This window comes from Alternaria dauci, chromosome 2, assembly GCF_042100115.1.
Source record: "Alternaria dauci strain A2016 chromosome 2, whole genome shotgun sequence".
NCBI lineage: Eukaryota > Fungi > Ascomycota > Dothideomycetes > Pleosporales > Pleosporaceae > Alternaria > Alternaria dauci.
In genome coordinates this window covers 994639-1016017 of record NC_091273.1, presented here as the reverse complement: position 1 = coordinate 1016017, position 21379 = coordinate 994639, and the positions used below count along the sequence as shown (strand labels likewise).

Genomic DNA, 21379 nt, shown 5'->3' with positions numbered 1-21379 from the left:
GGTGTGCGGCGCTAGATTACATTGAGCCGTGTCCCGGAAGGACCGCAATATGTAGTTCTAGGTAGCTTCACGATAAGGATGCCCGTGACGAACGTGAATGTTTTTGAAGTTGGTTCAAACAATGATGAAGTTATTTGTGGCTCGATGACCTCCACCTCAGTGGGCACCACGTTATTAGTATCTTGGCGCTCAAGGATCATGGGGGGGGGGGGGCTATGATTTGACTGCCGCACCCCCTGAACTCTACCTAGGTAAGCAGGACATCTACTACTAGTTATTGTAAAGAACCCAACCATTGTACACTTACATACATTGTTCCGTATAACATGCATACTCCCAAGACCAGCCTCATGGGGCGCATACCTTCAACCAGCTTGGGTGCCCACGCCGCCGAGTGCACCAGCGAACCCGTATGACGTCGTACGCGCTTTAGGTTTGGCCAACGGTTGCGAAACACCTTCAGGCACTCCGTGCTTGCATCATGGCAAGTCAACTTGGATTGGCGGTATTCGGCCCCCAAATGCGGGCACTGCGCCTTGCTTGGCCTCGTGAAAATCTCCGTCTAAAGTCGTTAGAGCTGCCGGACGCCTGAAAGCAGCACAGGTCATCTCAAGCATGTCAAGCTTCGCCAGACACGCGCTTCGTTTCCTCAACATGCACCGCGTCCTACTATGCTTCAGTCATGAAGACTCTGACGCAATTCTCTGCTGTTCGCCAGGACCCTGATGACGACGCACGAGGAAGCGTCGAGTTGCTCGCCATGACCGATAACCACAACGACTCCAAGTCCAATACGCCTCGCCAATGGCCACAAAAGGATCGCGAGGCTGCCTTCCGTGACAAATGGTCACCGTTTCCTTGGCGGGTGACTCTTGTTCTGCTGACGCTCCCGCTTGCGCTCGCCGGCATTGTCAGCCTCGCAGCGGCAGCGGAAGTGGTATCGCAGAGTTATATCAAGGGGCGAGACTGCTATCCGAATGGTCTTTGGAAGGAAGCTTCCGGAGCAACATGGCGCATCATGGATTCCTCCTACTTCTTCACACCAAACTTGAGTTTTGGAGCTATGACTTTTACGCAGGTAAAAGTCATTGATGTTGCCTGGGATCTTATCATTGGAAGAGGTGGACAGCTGTTGCTGGCATGGGCGAACTATCGTGTCTTCAACGAGTGGTTGGTATATCACATGGAGATGCATCACACGTCGTACAAACTGTATGCCGCCGTAGCCTTCGAGACAACAACGATGGGCACGCTCGGTGTACTAGGGAAAGAATTCTTGGCTTTCGGGGCGGGCACCTGGAAGCGCTTGTTCCGATGGCTGGCAATACTTTCGATGCTGCTATCCACGCTCTATGTAATCTCATTCCCGACTTTGATGGCAGCCATGACAGGTTACATCGCGACGTATGAGCCATACATTGAGGATGTTGATGGGAACCTCCTCGGATGGAGCCAGGTGAAACAAGTGGCTTACATTATCAACGACGCTGATCGGTTGGACGGTTTCAACGGACCACTTATTGCTACAACGGATGATGAGCCGCTCGTCGAAGCCATTCGCAACTGTAGGTTTGTTTTCGACCACTCCGGGCCTCGGCTGACCTTGTACAGACCGTATGCAGTTCGGGAACTGGTCCGGGGAATATGAAATAGATGGCATGCCTCAGGCGGGTTTTGGCTCGAACGGAACCAACGACGTAAATATAACAGCTGAATTTGTGCTTGAAGGCATGGAGAAATCCCTGTTTCAAAGCCTCCATATTACCAGATTCCCGGTCGAAAACGCGGCATTGAACTCCGTTCCACTACGCGAGCACCCCAGATATCAATACGCCTTTGAAAAACGCCCGGACTCGAACCACACATACGACGCGGCTTATTTGCTGGAGCATGGATCTTGTAAACCTAGCGAGACGTATCAGTGGGGGTTCTCTTACATCTTTCTGTTCATGGTCTCCATCTTCAACTTTATCTGGGTCTGCATCATGGTCGGCATGTGGCTCGATACACGGCGAGGGTCAAGAATGTATAGGAATGGAAGGAGACCTGGACTTTTGCGCAGCATTATGGATTACTCAGCAGCAATTCGAGAGGAGTTGGGCAGCGAGGCCGACTATCTGGAGGAGGATGACCTGCGCAAACGTTTGACGCAGAGCAATGGAGCGTTGGTTGTGGAGAAGACTGAGCTCAGAGTGACGCGTACGAGCATCAGTTCTGGAGTGGAAACAAGCAAGGGTGGCTGGAAGCGGAGTCTTACAAAAGGTAGCACTTTTTGAGTCAGAGGAACATCCAAGCAATGAAATCATCACAATATCTCTTGTGGTATCATCGATTGCGTATCGTGGCTATTCCACATGCACAGGACTAGGGGACTGTTTTCACCCCCACTGAAACCTCTCCTCGTCCAACATAGTGCCTTCCTCCCAGCACTTCTCTACCCAAGCGACACCCACAACTCTGGCAAGCCCAGTGACTTTAGCCTTTCCACTCTGTGTCGGATAGTGTTCATTTGGTACAACAACATGTGTGACTCTTTCCTCAACTATCCGGTCAGTCACTAAGCCACCACCGAATCGAATATAGTTCTTCGATAGCTGGGCTCTGAGCATCTCGTCAAGATCATTGGGGTTGCTATCAAACGCCGCTTTTACTGTCCCAAACATGTGTGTCTTGAGATGCGCAAACGACTCTCCGTGATCCTCTAATCGATCTAGAAAGCCTTTTCGTTCAAACGCTGAGCCGTCGTCTGGATCGGCTGCTACACCAGCCAACAGATTTCGCATTTCGTCCACGTCTGCAATATCGCGCGCATACGAGTCTCCGTGTTCGTCAATATTGTTTTCAAAGTCGAGCTGGTCGTCATCGTGGAGGTAGAACATGTGTCGGTTCGGCTCGAACGGGAGCAAGTATGGTAGAGGAGCACCGTCTATCTCATTCTGTTTGACACAATCCTGGATCCAGACAGGCTTGACGATGTTGTACGTAGCACGTTTCTCGAGTGATGCAACTTTGATCAATCTCTTGTCCGCTACGATGACGAGGTCTTTGTCCATCGAATCACGCTGCACAATCTTGCCACCGTTGGCTTTAACCAGTGCTTCTAGATCTGCTTTTGACTTCTTCGTCGGGTGGATCTGCTCAGTCATTATGAAAAAGCTCAAGCCCTCGAACACCTTCGATGCTGGACCCGCATACGGTGTAGTAACGGCATCATTGCCGACCACAGTGAGTGGCTTCTTCGATGTTCTCGCCTTTTTCCTGCGTGATTGCTCAATCTTAAATTCTTTCTCCTTTTCAGACTTCTCAGTCTCCGCTCTGCTCTTCACTTCCAGAAACTCTTGTACCGAAAGTGCCTGGTCCCAGCGTTTGTCCTTTTTGAGCCCTTTGAAACGAGGAAAGCGAAGCGTTAGGGAGAAGCGAAATTTGTCGCTGCCTTCTACACTCGCTGCCTTGCATTCCAGAACAACGGAGTCTCTGGGTCTGATCCATTGATCTGGTCGCTCGTGTTGCCGATTCTGCTCATGACCGCCTAGCTCAATAAATGGAGGCGGCCATCGAGGATCCCAATCGTGCCACTTGCCTTCTGTTCGGCCCCGTATTTCGGCGTAGTCTTGTTGAGCGAATCCGCCTCCTACTTTGAAGAACGACCAACAATGTTCGTACCTTGGGTCGCCTTTCTTCGCATCTTTGTTTGTAAGTAGTGCGCAAAGAAAGGATGAGTGGGCACCACCACGATGACCAGAGCCAAAGTACCCGCCGACAACTATGCAGTCGAGCGATTCGCCAAACTCGGACATATATTCTGGCTTAACTTTCATCCAATCGTTGTTGCGTTGATTTAGACAATACATGGAACGTGGGTTCTTCAGTACCAGACCCTCTGAAGAGTCAGCAACCACCTTCCGCAGTGCTGGCTCAATTTCGGTATGCGAGCGCGCCTCGGTGTACGGGTGGATCTCCAGACGACGATGTACGCCCTTGACGGCACTTTCAAGGGCACGACGACGATCGCGCAACGTGTATTGTGTGAGTAGCTTGTCGTTGAGATATACGCAGTCGAACACCCTGAAGAGCGGTCGCTGGCCAGTGTTCTTGTCCGTTTTGTTTTCTTTCTCAGATATAGCTGCAGTCTTGAGAGTGCCAAAGCCAACAATATGATCGCGGTCCATATCCCAGGTGATCATCTCGCCATCAAGGATGATGTTCCGCACATTTTTCCCGAAGGCGTCTGTTATGAACCGTGTGAGGGCACCAGCTTCGTCGCCTTGGAAGTGTTTACCGTAGAGGTAGGCATAGTCTTTGGCCTTTCGTGACCAGAACCCGAAAGTTCTACCCCCCGGTGCGTCAGGATCCTCAATCATATGAAGCTGCATGCGTTCCCCGTCAAGCTTCTCTTCAATCCAAAACGTATCATCATCCATGTCCCCTTTAAATCGTGTGACCAGTTTCTCAAAACTACCTACCTTATCCTGGAACTGAGCCAGCTGCGGCTGGAAGCACTGCATCAAGCTCAGCCCAGTATCTTTGCCTGCCAGACGAATCTCAGGGTCGAATAGTTCCCAGCACACTCGTCGAAGGTTTGAGGAGATGTTGAACAACGTCTCTGCGTCTGGATGCCAGATGTCTAAAATGGTCTTCTCAGTAGCTCCAATCTTCATTTGGCGAAGGACCATGCGAATGAGCCAGGTCATCTCTTCAGCGTTCATCCTTCGATAGAATCGTTGGAAGATCTTGACTTGCTCTTCTTCGGCGCCAATTTGCGATAGCTTGTCCAGAGCATTGTTGACCTCGGCGATACTCATGTCGCTGTATTCGGACTTGAGTTGCCGGGTGGACAGAATCTCGTAGCATCGTCCTGCGAAATCGCCAGCAGTTGATGTCGAAGCTTTATCAAGCTGACCGGGTACCTTCCAGTTCAGCAAATGTTTGGCACCATCGGAGTTCGGGTCAATTCTCGTGAGCTTGATCAGGACCTTGGCAATTGTCTTCTCTTTCAAGCCATACATGGCTCGATCTCTGTCCTTTTCTGGAATTATGAGACGCATCGCGGGAAAGAAATCATTGCCAACTTGCTTGCGCCAGCTCGCGATAAATCTCTCGATAATGTTACGTTTCGCTTCGTGAGGTGACATGTTAGCGTGTCCATGTGGTCCGACTCTTCGACGAGCTCCCGGAGGCTGCTTCCTCTTCTGTGTTTCCATGAGTGGATTGAACAACTCTGTGAAGAGAGTATGGAAGGGGAGTGTTTTGTGGAGGTTTATTGGCCGTGTTGGGTACTTGTCGTCGAGCTCATCATCGTGGCCGTACATGAGCGTGTTCTCCCTGACCGCCTCGGCATCGGGCATGGGTGTGTCTTGGGCCATGTTGAGTACATTGGACGAGTGGTGCAGTTCTCGCGACGGTTTCCTGTATATAAGAACGAGGCCGTGGCTGCCTGGAGAAGCGCGTCACGCGTGATCACGTGGCTATCAGACCGCAAGAAGCTAGCGCAACTCCCAAGCCATCACCCGTGGCCTTATGGGTACACAGGCCGTGTCATTCACAGGGCTGACGATGCCAATCTGGGAAACCTGACCTTGCGACTCCACACCACTCGTTTTCTGTTCAGTCTTTCGTTACTTTGCTTTCATGTTGCGCACGAGTACCCTGTGCATGCACACTATTGTTCCCTAATTCTCCGTATACGTCATTATTGCTCACCGTCCAATGGACCGTTAAATGAGCTCTGCACGCAACCAGGGCTGGGTCGTCCCGCAGTCGGCCGGCGACACCCAACACAATGTACGAGACGCTGCACTGCGAGGCGCCGCGAAAGCCTTCTCCAAACCTCCCGCGAAGCCCAAGCCTCTGGTAAACACATATACTGGAGGAGACAATGGGGCTTTGCTGGCTGCAACCAAGGTCGGAACTGGCAGCCCGGCTTCCCTGCGAAGCCACCACACCGGTGGATCCGTGGGCGTCAGCAAGCCGAACTTGTCCAAGTCGAACAGCTCCAACTCGCTGAGCGTGCCTGACGACCACCCCGACCGCGTCTCCTCGCCTTCGAACATCGCGGCTCGGCTTGCGGCAGCTCGACACAGCCCTCTGCGGCCACTACCCCAGGCCGCTGTTCCGCCCGCCATGAGCGAACGCCAACCCAACGAGAGGGATGTACTGCCCCTCTCGGGCAGCGTAGGGAGTGTACTTGCGAGGCTCGAATCTAAGAACCCCAGCCAGCAGCCGCGGAAGAGGAGAGGCAGCCTCGAATCGCCTTTGGCTACCCGCAGTGCCCGGCAGCCAGAGCCACTACACAGGCCTACTGACGACACCCCTATACCGCCAACAAACTCGCTCGTCAAGATGTTTGAACAAGCGCGACCTAGTACACCCACCAGACCCTCTGCACCCATACGTGTTACCCAGAACTCTCCGCCCCCTGTGCGATCACCGAAGCCGCAGCGTGCGTTTAAGCTACCTCCCGAGCCGAAGGATGACGCACCCCTGCAGAGAGTCAGGACGCAGACACCACCACCTGTCAAGCCAAAGCCGAAGCACAAGATCACGCTGCCGCCACAGCATGTCGACGGCAGTAGCGAGCAAGCATACTTCAATACACCCAAGAAGGACCCTCTGAAATCTCCCCCCATCAGGCAAAAGCCGGTGCAGCTCGCGACAATAAACACATCGGTTACTCCGCCTTCGAAGCCGCAGCAGAGGGCTTCTCGGCAAACACGGCCAAAGTCTGAGGACACAACGCAGTCCGGGTCCTTACAACGACGCACAGTGTCCGCGTCTGTAGAGAGTCAGCAGTCGCCGTCAACACCTTCTTCCTTCAAGTCAGCGAAAGAAGAGCAGGAAGACGAGAAGCCCAGGCCTGCTCTGCCTCCGCCGCGGCGATCGACTGCGCGGAAAACAGACCCCGTACCGGCTACCAACAAACTTCAGCCTTCGGCCCCAATACAAATCCAACCTCGGACACAAAGCCAAAATCCAGCTTCGATGCCCCCGTTACAGAGACTCTCGCCCCCTCGTCGGCCAACTTCAACGAATGGATCAGGTTCACCTTCAGTGTATCATAATAATTACCAGCGGGAGTCTGTCAAGCAGATCACACAGCACATGACTGGTGAATCTCTGTCGAGCGCCATAATGGGCGCCGCTCTAGCCTCGCATTCTCGTAACGTCTCGCCCGCACCTCGGCCCATGTCAGTCGAACCTCTTTTCCCGCCGCGCAAACAGCATCACCATCACTTGCCGTTCCATCGATCGCCTTCGCCGCCCAAACAGTCACCTCCGAAGAGCGCTGGGAAGATGCGGACCACAATGCGCAAAGAACCGTCGTCGTCTGATGAGGAAGACAACAAGGTCGACAAATACAAGAAGAAGGGCACACGCATCATGGGCATCAAGGGACGGAAGCACCCAAACAAGCATCACGAAGGCACGCGGAAGCGTTGGCGCGATCAGATAACCGAACGGGAGCGCAAGCGCTACGAAGGTGTTTGGGCAGCGAACAAGGGTCGTCACATACCATCACCTGCTAACGCGCCGCCTGACGATGACCTATCAGCTGATGTGTTGAATCTTCTGGTCAAAGAGATCTGGACGAGAAGTCGACTGCCTACACATGTGTTGGAAGAAGTTTGGGATCTCGTAGACAGCAGAGGTGTTGGCAGGCTCAGCAGATACGAGTTCGTGGTGGGCCTGTGGTTGATTGACCAAAGATTAAAAGGACGAAAGTTACCGGTCAAGGTCAGTGATAGTGTATGGCAGAGCGCCAGGGGCGTCAACATCAAAGTCAAGATCCGGAACTAGTAGACAATGGAGTCAAAGGAGCATTGCCTCGGCGTTAGATTTGTTTGTCACTGTTGATCCTAGAGATACCCATAATCGTAGTACAGTTTTTCCTTTGTTTCAACAAGCATCAACTTTATTCGTCTCTAATTTCACTGTCCGCCTCTTCCTGCATGCTCAGCAACCCGGTACTCCTCACAAAATTCGCGGTACTCCAGAACCCGCCGCTAAAGTCAAGGTCGTACCAGTAGTTTACCGCGCAGCAGATTCCTTCTTCGTTGCAGCTCTGGCTCACCTTGTGGTACCAGAGTGCCGGTAGGTACAACATATCGCCTTCTTCTAGTGTTACTCTAAGTGGCTGCGAGTATTGAGAGTAAGGCGTAGTGTTGGTGGCGGGCTGATCAGGATCCCATGTTGCGAAAGGTACGTATTCCTCCGGCTCGTCCACCTTGATCACCATATCGTCTTTTCCAAGCATGTGGGAAGATGGGTCTTCGTTACGCTTCGGAGTGTATGTAGAAGCCAGGACGCTCCTCTCATTGACACAAGCTGCTTCCACGGGCGGCAAGAGAACAAAATGTTTTTGACCGAGAATCTGGACGTAGATATTCTCGTAGTTGTCCTTGTGCAGGGCAGTCGTCGAGTAGGAATTCCCGAGCCAGAAGTTGATTGCGTCGGGTTCCTGTTCTAGGGCTATTCGCGCGAAAGGTATGCTTTTGGGCACATCGGCGAAAAGCGTGGCGTACTCATTGCGGAGATTGTCGTTCTGGGTTTGCGCATAGTGTGTTGGGCCTTTGTAGTCTTTCTCACATTCTTGTCGCTTAATCTTCTCTAGAACGTCCTGAAAGGGTTCTTCTGTCTCATATGGCTTGACGAATACTGAGCATCCTGGAGCTAGTGAGATGACTGAATCGGCGTTCCCATGAGGTGTGATTGCTACGTTGACGTTCTGACCACGCATGACACCTTGCAGGTATCCTGTATTCCACTTCTTTCTCGCTCTGAAGTCTCTGGCTCCGTTTCGGACAACAAAGGGCCGGTTACGCGCGACATGGCGCATGAATTGCAATGGTGACGGCTCAGAAGTGAGTACATCAATCGTTGATGGATTGAGGTCATGGTAGGACGTTATCAAGTCTGTACAAAAATATCGGTATTAGCCAGACGTAAGAATCCTAGTGAGTCTAGAGAAGTAAATCAAGTCTATGTGAAGACTACGGCACTTCGAAATGGAAAGACCAAAGAATGTAGAATCAATCTGAAACATCATTCACACGCTCCACGCGCATGCTTGAGGAGTGAATTGGAGAAGATATCAGGACAAAATGTTCCATGCAAGTGAGAGTTTTTATGAAAGAAGGAAGCACCTCTTACAGCATCTTGCAAAAGCCCTCTACCCTCGAGTCCGGTCGGTGCAGGCCTGGGCAGATGATCAGCACGGGATAGCAGGACTACCTTTTCAGTCACTTACCGCAATGCAGCCTGCGCTGATTCCTTCAGTCCCACGACTTCATCATTAACATGAACCATGTTTGCGCGTTCGTTTGTCAGTCTCGCAAAGTTCGTAAAGTGGGATGCATATCGGGTTTAAGATTTTAGCGTCGGAGATACCACATTATCGTGGATTCCGCACTTGGTCGTTCTTTCCCTTTCACCATGCTCTTGCGACAACGACTCCACATCGGCATTGCTAGCGCTTCCACGCACAAAGCCATAAGAAGAAAGATGCTAGAGCGATAACAAAGCTTAGGAGCTGATTGTAGTGCCGCCACAATGGACCGTTCCCTCAACCACTTTCCCAAGGTGTTTGGCCGTAAGTCTTTTCGAGCACTACTCTCCAAGCCACTTACCAACATACCCATAGGTAGCGCACTCATTGTCGCGAAAGGTTTCGTCTTCCTACACGTATTCTACTCCTACATTGGCGGCGTAGGCGCTACCAGCGGAATCTCAATGGTTCCAACCATTCCTCACGATTACCGATCTCGCCCATGGATCCTTTACTCCTCGCTCCATCGCCGAGGCCGTAATCTTCACGTTGGCGACGTTATAACCTACTCAAACCCTATCTTTCCGAAAGAGAGCGGGTGTAAGCGCATTGTTGGGATGCCAGGCGACTTCGTCAGTGTAGTTACGCCTGGGCGCCACGACACCGATCTAGAGGCAGTGGATGTCGAAGGCAAATGGGCGAGCGTGAGGGAAGAAGTGATAAGGGTGCCTGAGGGGCATTGCTGGGTTCAAGGAGATAACTTGGAATGGAGTAGGGATAGTAGATTATTTGGGCCACTGCCATTGGGATTGGTCAAGGCGAAGGTGCTAGCTGTCATACTGCCGTTTAGAGAGGCCAAGTGGCTTGGAAGCGAGCGTGATCTGACGGACCCAAAAGGGAGTGAAAGAGAGTGGGTGATGAAGTAAAGGACCAGATGGCATTGAATTTACGACAGACTTCATCCTGGCTTTGAGACGGCTCCCAAAATTCTTCATTGCTTGATGAGATGAGGAGGGTCTCTGAGCTTCATGTATGTAAAGCTGCACCGCAAACCGTTAGAACCTTGCTAACCTGCGTAGCCAATAACCAACACAAAGATATGATATTCTTCACTGTTTCAAACCCTGCACACGAACAGATGGCTAATGTTCAACACAAAAGCTTCACTGATCCTAGTCATAATACCATCATGACAAGCGTTAGGGTGAAAATCAGAAGAACCTTTTTTGCTGATATTCATCGTAAATCTTCACTTATTCTACAACGTCTCGATATCTGACGGCAAGACAAGCGATCCGCAAACCAACACTCGTCGCACAGATTAGTTATACTCGTGGTAAGATCAGAGTTTTTAATGGTATCGCAGTCCGGGTGTTCGCCAAGACAAGTCATAATCCACGCCATTCTGTTCTTCCGCTCCATCGATATCGTTTCGTTCAGCAACGGCTTGGGCGGAAATGCCACGCTGACTGGACGATTCCGGCCCTGAGATACGTTGCTCATTGAGTACCTGTGCGAAAGCAGGGAACCCATAAAATGCGCTAATTTCCTCTGCTGCGCGTCGATCGCGATGACCAAGGCGTAGTGCAGCGCGACCGACACGGGCTATCACGTCTGGAGGGTAGAGGGTAGGATCCGATACAAGAGGAGTATCGTACGCTACCCGAGAGTCCCATTCTTCGTCGTATCCTTCTAGACTCACAGGAGTTGCTGGACCAAGCCTGCTAGAAACTAACAGGCCTGGTAGTCTACCAGCTACCCTGTTGTTTATTCTCTCAGCCATGATAGATCCCACGGTGCGAATAGGAGCGGCCGGATCCGGTAATCGACTGGCCGGTGCGGCGTATAGCTCACAGCGGCAGTTTGGGCAAGTGCGATTTTGCCGCCCAGTACCGTGAAACCAGGCGAGAAGGCACACTGTATGGAACATGTGACCGCATGCACCAGCTAGTTGTACCACGTCTTCAGTAAGGTGTTCCGTACAGATTGAACAATACGAGTCTTCGGGCTGAGCGCTTACGGGCATGACGCCGACCATGAGGAATTCGCCCTGACTGCGAAGAGCGGGCATGCTAAGTGCTGGCATTATGCTGGGGTCTTGGATTTCAGGATTACTTGGTTGATTCATGTTTGGTCTCGTTGAAAGCGGATGGAAGTGTGTGATTAGATAAGTATTTGTGTAGAAAGGTTATTGGGGTTTAGAGGAATCAATTCTCATAGGTTGCTTGTTTTCAGTGTGTGGTAGCGAGAATTCTGCTGTAGAGTTACAATGGAGTCAGGCTATGTGTAAGAGAAGGCACGACGGACACTGTGAGATCCAGTAAGAGCGAGTATTACCGTTTAAGTGACTCTTCTTTGTGGCTCACTGCCCCCACACTTCTGTAAGTCAGCTTATATTGAAAGCACCAGGCGAATACCAACAATGACGACAAGACTTTTGAGAGAGATACGGATTCTCAAAGTAATTGCGCAGTTAGGTGAAACGAAGGAACACTATCGAGCGAATAGAGTCTATTCGTATTGTTCTTACCAAGGCGACAAGTAAAAGAATGCTCACGCACCAAAAAGCTGGTTCGTTCGCTCGCAGAGCATTACATCTCTGCAGCTGAGTGCCTGTCAACAAATTGCAATCTACCGTGAATGCCTTCTCGATCCCTCCCCCCTCCAAGTGAATCATGGAAGGCCCGAAAAGGCTCTCTATCGTACCGATTCTGGATAACAGCCGTTTTCAACCGCTCTCCTTCCAACCAGTCATTTGAGTACCATCATGGAATGAGTTTACTGCGGTACCTCTGGAGTATTGTCATCAGTGGGTGTAGATACAAGAGGCTGGTCCAGATGCCTGCTCTCCTGTATGAGCCTCTCTATATCTTCATACTCACGGCCCAGACGCTCAAGACCCTCCCTGTATTGTTGCCTGATTCCCAAAATCTGTACTGAACTGTCTGCTGAGGCATTCTGTCGATCTGATGATGCTGCAGGATACGTGCTTACAGGGGACAATGGGATTTGGTCATCGCTGTTTGTTACCCTTGCGGGCGACTCCGTCGTTTCCCTGTTGCCGAAGCGGATTGACAGTATGTGAGTCCGTCGTCCAGGTGCTTGTGTCTCGTTGCTGCTTTCTCTTGGGTCAACATGATCGGCCGACCATATACTTGTTCCTGGGCCTACAGCCCTTCGATCAGGGAACTCGCGAGCCGATCGTAAGTCAGGAAACGCTGGGTCGGCAAGGCGAGGAATTGCGATTGGTGGCGGCCGCCCAGTTGACGGGTCATCCTGTATTCCACCTCGAAAGTGATTTGGAGCAGGTCGGTGTACTACAGTCGTACGCTCTCTAGAGACATCTGCTGTTTGCAGGTGCCTGCCTAGTTGGTCTTGAACCTCACGAAGACGATCCAACAACAAATACTGTTCGTGTTGCAGGTCACGGATAGCGCGTTCAGTTGGTGTAAGCTCAGGGGGCGGAATGATGACTTGTCGATGGTCTTGGTAGTCAGGAACCCAGATAAAGTCACGGTTTCCATCAGCTGCCGTATGATGAGAACCCACTGCTAGACGTCGTACCGTTTGTGGGAGATCTGCGTCTCTGTTGTTCAGACCCGGTTCCAGTAGTAGAGGGCGGCGCTGTGCGATTGCACGTTCTGCGATAGTTGCACGAGACTCATGTGGTTGTACTGGTTGTCGGTCCGCTGTCGGTGTTGGTGCTCCGGGGCCTTCCAGCGGCGTCGAAGGTGTCCTAGAAGGCCTATCAACATTAGAAACGTAATCCAGCGCGTCTGAGACAACCCATTCGTCTTCAAAATGCGAATTCCTCGAAGCTGCATTGACCCTCAATGCATCAGTCATGATTTGACCAGCCTGCTGACGGCGAGTAGCTCCCCTATGAGGAAGACTTGATGTCCTTGGAGAAAAATCAACCGCGTGTTCTTGAGCCGGAGCATCATTCATCACATGTTCCAAAGCAACGTTGTGAGATCGCCGGTCTCCACGAATGGGTTCGCCCCGCAATATTTGACGAGTAGTGACCTGTCGCTGTGGAGGAAAGGCTAGAGCCTGTTGAGGACGCTCTTGTAGCACCTCTGCCTCCACCGAAGGCCGTAGAAAGTTCCTAGCGAACCAACTGCCGCGGTCGCTCTCAGACAGTTGTGTAGTAGCACGTGCTTCTTCGCGGCGGCTGAATAATTCGCGATTGGGAGCAGGTATGGAATGCAATTGGCCATGACCTATCACTGGCTGGTCGAGATTTTGTGGCGGCCCCCTACGCCCATATGGCGGGTCTGGTTCATACAGTTCATGCCGACAATTGGGGCAAGTACCTCGCTTAGAACCCGTACGCGGCGCGCTCTCATTGAACCAGCTCTGTGCACAGACTGTGTGGAACATATGACCACAGGCCTGGAGCTTGATCACATCGTCTGAGAGAGGTTCAAGACATATTGTACAACCAGCGTCATCGGCAACAGGCTGCACTGTAGTGTTGACAGCTGTCACTCCTGTCATATAAAACTCAGGTTGGGATCGAAGAGCGGGCATGGAGCACCGAGGCTGACCATACTGAACTAGCTGTTGACTTGAGTTTAGCGGCGCATCTTGACCAAAGGCCGGTGGCCGACGATGCTGCAGGTCTGCATCCAACATTCTGGTTCCTTCTTGACGAAGTGGATCTTGTTGCCGTTGTTGTTGCGTTTGAGCTTGTATCGCCTCTTGAAAAAGCTGATGGTCCGCCAGAAGATCGTCAAATCGCATTCTTGCTTCTTCGAGACGCTGCTCTGAGGATTGCGGCGACGTCGCCGTCAGAGAACCCAGGCCAGCACTTCTGCGGACATCGTCAGACAACCGTTCTCTGCTAACGAGCACGTGTCCGCTTCCTGGGCCATTCGCCAGCCTCATGGTTTGCGGCGGGGTGTTATGATTAAGGTTGTTTGCAAAGGCTGTCCCCTGGGGTTGAGCTGGCTCGCGCGATTGAGTCCCATCTTGAGGTTGCGAATCAACTCGGTCTGGCGGCTGATTTGGCGACGACATAATCGCAATCAAGCTGAGCTGATTCGAATTGAGAGTGGGGAATAGTGGATTTTCGATGGTTGGCGAGGACAACAGTTGAAGAGAATTGAGGGTATCGCAGGTCCAAGTGAGAGACATTCGCCTATTACCTTGTGGTACAAACGCGCCAAGCGACAAATCAAAGAAGTGGAAAGTACGTGAAAGTCTAAGATGCAGCATGGATTGCAAGGGTCGCCTGACAGTGGCACTCGCTATTCCTATAACGTCAGCTATATTTTCGCATTTTGTAATCGCCAGAAGAGCGAGCGAAACATACCATTGTGCAGTCGCTAACCACTTTCATCACCAGGACCATCTTCTCCCGATGAACTGCGCGGTTTGAAAGAATTGAGAACTAGTATATTTGCATACTCACAAGACCCGAAGATGAAACTCACATTCCCATGCCCTGAACGCCATTGAATGCACCCTCCTTTGTATCGATCCTTCTCCTTAATCCCAGCTCTTCTTTTCCACAGACGGCGTTCCCAGCACACCAACACCATCGCCTCTTCTCCTCCTCTTACCCAGAACTTCACTTCCCCAATCAAACATCTGCCATGCCCAGCTTCCAGCTACCATGACGCCACTCACTACGTTGACTAGCCTGACAATCAACCTCCAGAAGCCTCCCGACTCTTCTACCACGGCCAGCATAATCGGCTCGATATCGAATTTGACAAACACGCCGGGTACGTAGGTCTCTGGTACTTTGTGAGACTGGGAGGTAACAGCGTATTGGTTGGTCTTGATGGCGTGTGTGGTGTGGAAGATGTTCGAGGCAGGGTGATCCTCTGTCGACGTGATCGCTTGGAGGAGGGGAACCATCGAAGCGTCGTCGGTGTAGATGGTAGGTACGATGGAGATGTAGTATTGAAACTTGTAGAATTTATCGTCCGGTGTTGGTGTTACGGCGATGGTAGAGTCGAGAGGGTTTACGAGGGAGGGATAGTACGGGCCAAAGGACATTTCGCGGATAACGTGGGAGAAGTTGAATGCTGTTGAACGTTAGTGACGGTACCTCCACGAGCCATAGATGTCTCTACTCACTAGAATGGTCCAGATGCTCTCCAAATTCCATGTACCCATGGCCTCTAGCCGTGATGTGGAAGTCACCTTGGACCTTGTTCCCGACCAGACTTCCGTAGATACGGCAACTGTCGGTCTGACCGCGCACCCGGGGTGTCTTGCTGAATTTCCTCTTGCGCGCCTTGCCCAACTGTCCGTGTACGTCCCAAAGCTCTTCCCATCCAGGTGCCTGCTTGCCTCCTTCTTTGCCCAATTCGTGCGTTCCACTCTCAATGTTCTTGCCAGTCCATTGCGACCATGATGTCGGGTCCTTGCGCAGCAGTTCGCCGGCGAGGGTGCGGTCGCCGGCAGCGTCTTGCATGTTGACGTGAAGATCGGCGCAGCGCATGGCGACTATCACGTCGAGGTTTAGTTGCATGTCGTGGGATACGCCCTTCTCAACGGCGAATGACTGTGTGGTTGTGCCAGCGTACCAGCGCGAGATCTCGGACCAGGAGAGGTAGAAGCATGTCAAGATCAGCGTCACTGTCCATGCGGACGAGTTGCGACCTTGGACGAGGTATGTCTTTTTGGTCTTCGCTGTGCATAGGCGTCAGCCGTGGGGTCCTATCGTGTATGAAGCATGTTGTCGCGTGAGCTCCAGGGTTTCATCACTAGATGTATCTACACATCGAGACCATGATGATGCTCATTGGTCTCCTCTTCTTGCTGACACCAGTGCGCGAGTGAAGACTTACGGAATGCATCGAAACTTGATACGATTCCACCCTTTGCTGGCCCAAACGGGTCCTCCTCGTGTCCATGGTCGCCGTAGCCGTTCATGGTGGGCACTCAACTGTGCAATCGGGGTACTGCAGACCCAATATCGGTTCGGTGGACTGTTGGGCAAAGGAAAGGAGCGTAGGTGGGTTAATGGACGGCATTGACAGTTGGGGCTGATGCCGCGTCGCGAAAGGCCACCTTTGGGGTGCTGCAACGGCCCGCGTCCGTGCCCGCGGAAGAGGCCCGATTTGGAAAGCCCCCGCCACGTGCTGCTTTCACCCCTCGACTTTGTCGCCATTCAACACCACCCATCGACTTAGCTTGTGAATCATTATTCATTTGTTCATTCATTCATTATGCTTCGTAATCTATCATACAAACATCGCCCCGGACAATCTGTCTCCTAAGCGTTAGTGTCTCCCAGAGCGCTGAACTTGCTGTCGCCGCCCTGGGCCAGGTCCTTGTTTTCAACCCCAGCACTGGCTGCAGCCCTCTTGGCGAGGTCGAGTTCCGCTTGCCTAGCAGGGTCGTCATTTGTGCCAATCTCACCAAACTTGGTGTTGCCGCTCATGTTGGGGTCTTCTGTCAAGTTGGCGCCCTTGGGCTGAAGGACCCTTGGGTCGACATTCTGTCCAGCAGCAAGACCGGTAGGTGCTACGCCAGCCGAACCTCCTGACGAACCAGCCCCCTTGCCCAGACCCTTGCCTGAGTTCATAATCTTCTCCTCATTCCATCCTTCTTGTGCGTCGCGTGCCTCGGCATTAACGGCGGCATCGAGCTTGGTGGCGTTGGATGTGTCGTGCGTGTTCGTGGTGGTTGATGACGAGGGCTGCTGGCTCGCTGCGGCCTTGGGGTTGCCCTCGCCAAAGGAGCCAGAGTTCTTCAAAGACTCGCCTGCTAGAGAGTCTGAAGTTACGGTGCCAACACCTTCATGGATAGGGATCTTGGATGCGGGGTCAGTGGTGACCTAAGAGTGCTAAGTTAGTAAGAGCTTTACGGATGTCATGATCTGTCGCATGAGGTCATGATAAAACCACAGTGAACGGTATGAAAGCGCAAGGGGCAGAGCATACCTTTTGTCCGTGTGAAGCCGACATGTTGATGCAGTTTATAGTTTCTCGAGGTGTGGTCGTTGGAATCGGGCGTCGTTCGATCAATTGGACTGAAGAAGTTGTAGTGGTTGAGGTGATGTGGCATAGCTTGATACAGTGACAGCCTTCCTATGTATACCTTCAGCCCTCACGCCCCAGTGTACTTGCGTCATGACCTCGTCACATCGAAACATCCCGCCTTGTTTCAGCCCTACCAAAACGACCCCGCTCTGGTCGAACGACTGTAGATCGAAAACCGGCAGAGAATCCACTGTCTATGGCCTAGAATCGGGCATGTGTGCATGCTGGCGCTGAAATGGCGTCGGGAACGGGTGCTACTCGGCAAGGCGCTGTTACTGCTTTTGGTGCCGCGCGAGCACTCGTCATGATCGCATCTGTCTGGCGTCTAACACACGACATGATGGGATTGATCAACACGCTTGTCGTCACCACGGTATCACAGTACAAACATGTCGAATTGTTGACTCGTTGATCATTTCATTCATTTGATTATCGTAAGACTGCTCTTGCAGTCCGGCTACTAAGCGCAGTGATAGTGGCCATCATAATCGTGAAATTCTTCACGCCCATTATGCTTCGGGTATCTTATTACTCCTCCTCGCGCAGTGCTCTACTGCTTGCCGCTGGGGTCGTTCTTCTGGGGGTATCCGTAGTCCTTGCCTGTTGTGTCGGCAAGACCAGAGTGGTCCTTCGCCTCGCGCGAAACAGCGTCGTTGGGGATGCCACCAAGTCCATCCTTGGCCTCACGGCCGGCAACACCGCCAGCGCCGACAGCGGGATCGCGGATGGCACCACCACCAGAGGCGAAAGAGGCTTCTTGGCCACCGGAGCCAACGTTCACGGTGCGAGCATCGGAGGAGTTGAAGTCTGAGGCGACGGGTGGCTGCTCAGGGAGAGGGAGGTTGGACTGGGCCTCGTTGACAGCCTGGGCGTTGCCCTTCAAGTCGGTGGTGGTGTTGGAGTAGCCTTGCTGGGAGGAAACCATTTTGAATGTGTTTGTGTGCTGTAAACATGTTAGTGAGTGGAAAACAGACGCGTGCATAGTGGTGAGTTTCGAGTCTCGCGCCGGAAGCGGTAAATTCGAAACTATCCACCATACCGCCCGATGAAATTAAACTTACTTTGTTGGTATGGAGAGGGAGTTGAAGTCGTAGAGAATCTAGATTTGGTGTTGGAGATGTGATAGAAGTTGTGTTTGTGATACTGAGAAGGAAAGAGTATTCAGGCGCGTTGGACTTTTATTATGGTAGCGGGGAGTTGAAGCCCCACCGGTGACGTCGAGTTGATGTAATTCTCCCTCGAAGATTCATGTCAAACTCTGACCGGGCCCTTCTCACATCATCGCAGATCGGGTATGCTTCTGCAAATCTAGTTAGCGCCGTCTATGCTTCGGAAGGAGCGAGCCGCAAAGTGTCGCGTGTGGTGTTGGCGGAGTGGAGGCTTACCAGGTAGCGTCTCAGGCCTAAGCGATACCAACCTTGGTCACAACTTCACAACCCTTGTAATGAATGAAGACAACATCGATTTGCAGCCTTGAAAGGATTAAAGTGATCATACATCGCAGTTGCAGACCAAAACTCTTGGTCAACAGAACCATGACTTCTGCACAAATGGAGATTTCGACCCAGTAACAGCCTCCACATCTGTAAACCAAACACGCTCGACAACGAAAACAGAGTAGGAGAGAAGTGGGAAAAACGAAATGTGGGGCCTCATTGAAGGCTATCGAGTTTCCAAGGATGTCCAGCATTGTGCGGGTATTCTTCGGCTTGGAAGTATCTTCGAATGTTTGGATGGCTCTGGCAATGGTAGCTGCTCACGGGATCGAGGCCCAGTTCCGCAGGAACCAGTCTTGGAAGCGAGTCACCTGAATGTCTGGGTAGACAGTGTTGAGATAGGCGGGCACCATGAAATCGTAGCGCCCCTCTGCTGTCGCAAGGAGCGGTGCGAGCCGCCTCTGTCCGGCTGTATCTCCTCCCAATTGAGCCATGGTCATCTGGTACTCAAGGTCTATGTCGTCTATCAGTATCTGTGTACATGTCTGTTCAAGGCTGTATACGTACTGGCGGGGGCTTGGTAATCGATGCTAGCCCAGGGGCGGTCTAATGATATGTTAGTAAACCGTATCTACAAGCAAGGACCGACTATACTTACTTCTACACGTCCTGATGATTTCGACCAAAGCATGAACAGTCATGCGCTCACCACACATACTCATCTCAGAAGGCCATGTAGGCATGTCGAGAGCACGAACGACGAATTGTGCCACATCGTACGCAGAGGTTAAGCATATCCATGAGAGATTGTTCGCTGCGTCATATATTGGCGCTATGGAAGTCATCTGCCGGGGGTCGGCAATGAACTCTCCCTCATTACCATACCCGCTGTTGACCCCGATGCGATGAGACATCATCCCATTTACGGAGAAGCGCTCGTATAGTATGCCACAAACGAAGACTGTATACTGCATGTGGCCACGGTAATGATGCAACAAGGCCAGAGCTGAGCTGCGTCCCCGATCGAGCAGCGCATTCTGGCCTCGCAGACCTGGCTGGCCTTCAAATTCTGCAGGTGCAAAGCGGCGTACCCGGCACTGTACAGCCGCTTCTATCAGGCGAAGTTGTGGATTGCCCATGACAGTTGATATGACAGTGTCGACGCCCATCAATGCGTGTTGGAGCGATGCGGGATTGTTGTAGTCGACAGCTTGACAGTTGTAGCCGGACGCTATGAGGCTTGTTTGATGCTAATGAGTATGAGCGTGATTTCTTGTAGTCAAAACATGCTATGTCGTTTCCCCAAGGCACTTACAGTCCGCGATAGGATGATCAACTGGTGGCTCGTCGAGTTGTTGATCTCCTGGGCGATCAAGAGTGCTAGGCCAGAGGTACCTGCAAGCGTAAGCAGGGCGTCTGTACGAGTAATGTTCTTGCTTGTTGAATCAAGGATGCCTTACCTGCTATTGCGACGCGCATATTGCTAGACATTGCTTTCCCGAGACGTATCCAGTTGATGGAGGATTCTGGGGAATATGGGCTTATGAGTTCAACTCTGTGACTTCTGTCCCACAGAGCTTAGACATAAGTTGGGCTTCAATCTTGTGCCCGTCAACACCCTCATCACTATGATATGGAGGTCCGTGACTCACAAGGGTGGCACTGGATTAGTGAAGACGGTGAATGAGACGCACAGGTCATAGCAGCCGGCCTGAAATCGTCTAATAACGCTGAAAAGCGGCGGCCATTGGGACATCGCGTACGGTATAGGCGTATGTGGAAGTGACTTTACCAATGAGCATGTTTTGAAGCGTAAAGTAAAAGATGGAAAGCCTGTTGTGTCAAGTAATCTCCTCAAGCTCGGATCTAGTGCTAGCAGGGTGGGAGAACGACTGCCACAGTCTTCTGTAACGTTCAAGGATGTCCGGAGCTAGGCGTGGCAGGATAGGGTGAAGGGCTGAGGGCGGGACTCGTAGCCTCTTGGAATCGGTTGCCTATTTCCAACGCCTTTTCCTCTCGAATGCTGGTCACTAGCCGATATAAAGGAGCTGATTCGCTGGTCTGGCATGTATGGAAGTCTCATGACTCTTGGCTAAACATGTAATGCAGTGTAAGAGATGGTACGCTTGTTGCGGACGTGGGATAAATGCCGAGCAGATAGGACAGAGGCCTAAGCTCTGCATCCCGCCAAAGGACTAGAGATGAAATCGATGAAAGAAAGCTCTGGCCTCAGCGAATGAAAGCGAGACGGACATTGAGACCGTGCGTAGTGATGTCCTGCGACCATGCAACTAGGAAGTGAGCTCCAGCCAATTGAGGTGTTAGCTTAATGTTCAGTCATGACCCACGTCCCAGGAGTGGAAAGACGGATCGTATCGTACGAAAGAATCCCAACTCCCGGAACTCTTGCAGCGGAAGCGGAGCTTGCCTGTCAAGGTGGACCCATAGGGCTAGCCCTACACCACGACGCGACCGCATCTCTGGCTGAACTGCAGTTTCTCGGTTGTGAAGACCTTGTGCGAAGTCCTTGGTGCATTAGCTCGGCTACACAGATGAGAACCTAGCGGCCGGATAGTCTTGCTTTGCAGGACCATCCAGAGCGACAGACGAATAGTGGCTAGAATCTGGGTAGGGGGAGCCTCCACCAATCATTCGTCGTAGCAGAGGGCCAGGAGGTA

The 21379-nt window shown here is 52.0% G+C and overlaps 7 protein-coding genes across 7 annotated transcripts; 2 read left to right on the top strand and 5 right to left on the bottom strand.

Annotated features, from left to right (window-relative positions):
• Positions 1 to 682: 682 nt before the first annotated feature.
• ACET3X_002404 (uncharacterized protein) lies at positions 683 to 2276 on the top strand (the record flags this gene model as incomplete). Its single annotated transcript, XM_069449142.1, has 2 exons — positions 683 to 1565; positions 1612 to 2276. The coding sequence occupies 2 exons, from the start codon at positions 683 to 685 to the stop codon at positions 2274 to 2276; spliced, it is 1548 nt and encodes a 515-aa protein (XP_069308951.1).
• Positions 2277 to 2378: 102 nt separating this feature from the next.
• ACET3X_002403 (uncharacterized protein) lies at positions 2379 to 5363 on the bottom strand (the record flags this gene model as incomplete). The annotated part of the gene is made up of 1 exon (XM_069449141.1): positions 2379 to 5363. The coding sequence occupies one exon, from the start codon at positions 5361 to 5363 to the stop codon at positions 2379 to 2381; it is 2985 nt and encodes a 994-aa protein (XP_069308950.1).
• A 355-nt stretch (positions 5364 to 5718) lies between these two features.
• Positions 5719 to 7794, top strand: ACET3X_002402 (uncharacterized protein; the record flags this gene model as incomplete). The annotated part of the gene is made up of 1 exon (XM_069449140.1): positions 5719 to 7794. The coding sequence occupies one exon, from the start codon at positions 5719 to 5721 to the stop codon at positions 7792 to 7794; it is 2076 nt and encodes a 691-aa protein (XP_069308949.1).
• A 115-nt stretch (positions 7795 to 7909) lies between these two features.
• ACET3X_002401 (uncharacterized protein) lies at positions 7910 to 9303 on the bottom strand (the record flags this gene model as incomplete). Its single annotated transcript, XM_069449139.1, has 3 exons — positions 7910 to 8910; positions 9141 to 9193; positions 9245 to 9303. 3 exons carry the CDS (start codon positions 9301 to 9303, stop codon positions 7910 to 7912), a joined length of 1113 nt encoding a protein of 370 aa, XP_069308948.1.
• Positions 9304 to 14755: 5452 nt separating this feature from the next.
• On the bottom strand, positions 14756 to 16153 carry ACET3X_002400 (uncharacterized protein; the record flags this gene model as incomplete). The annotated part of the gene is made up of 3 exons (XM_069449138.1): positions 14756 to 15300; positions 15353 to 15910; positions 16069 to 16153. 3 exons carry the CDS (start codon positions 16151 to 16153, stop codon positions 14756 to 14758), a joined length of 1188 nt encoding a protein of 395 aa, XP_069308947.1.
• A 279-nt stretch (positions 16154 to 16432) lies between these two features.
• Positions 16433 to 17280, bottom strand: ACET3X_002399 (uncharacterized protein). Its single transcript, XM_069449137.1, has 2 exons — positions 17167 to 17280; positions 16433 to 17060 (listed from the first exon to the last, which is right to left on the bottom strand). Exons 1-2 carry the CDS (start codon positions 17188 to 17190, stop codon positions 16497 to 16499), a joined length of 588 nt encoding a protein of 195 aa, XP_069308946.1. The 5' UTR covers positions 17191 to 17280; the 3' UTR covers positions 16433 to 16496.
• A 535-nt stretch (positions 17281 to 17815) lies between these two features.
• ACET3X_002398 (uncharacterized protein) lies at positions 17816 to 20180 on the bottom strand (the record flags this gene model as incomplete). Its single annotated transcript, XM_069449136.1, has 7 exons — positions 17816 to 18208; positions 18327 to 18408; positions 19026 to 19215; positions 19269 to 19307; positions 19360 to 19951; positions 20017 to 20096; positions 20162 to 20180. The coding sequence occupies 7 exons, from the start codon at positions 20178 to 20180 to the stop codon at positions 17816 to 17818; spliced, it is 1395 nt and encodes a 464-aa protein (XP_069308945.1).
• Positions 20181 to 21379: the final 1199 nt, after the last annotated feature.

Coding starts and splice junctions, on each gene's coding strand:
- ACET3X_002399 (XM_069449137.1), bottom strand. CDS start 17,190: ATGTCGGCTTCACACGGACAAAAG. Junction 17,061..17,166: donor CGGCTTCACACGGACAAAAG/GTATGCTCTGCC, acceptor TAGCACTCTTAG/GTCACCACTGACCCCGCATC.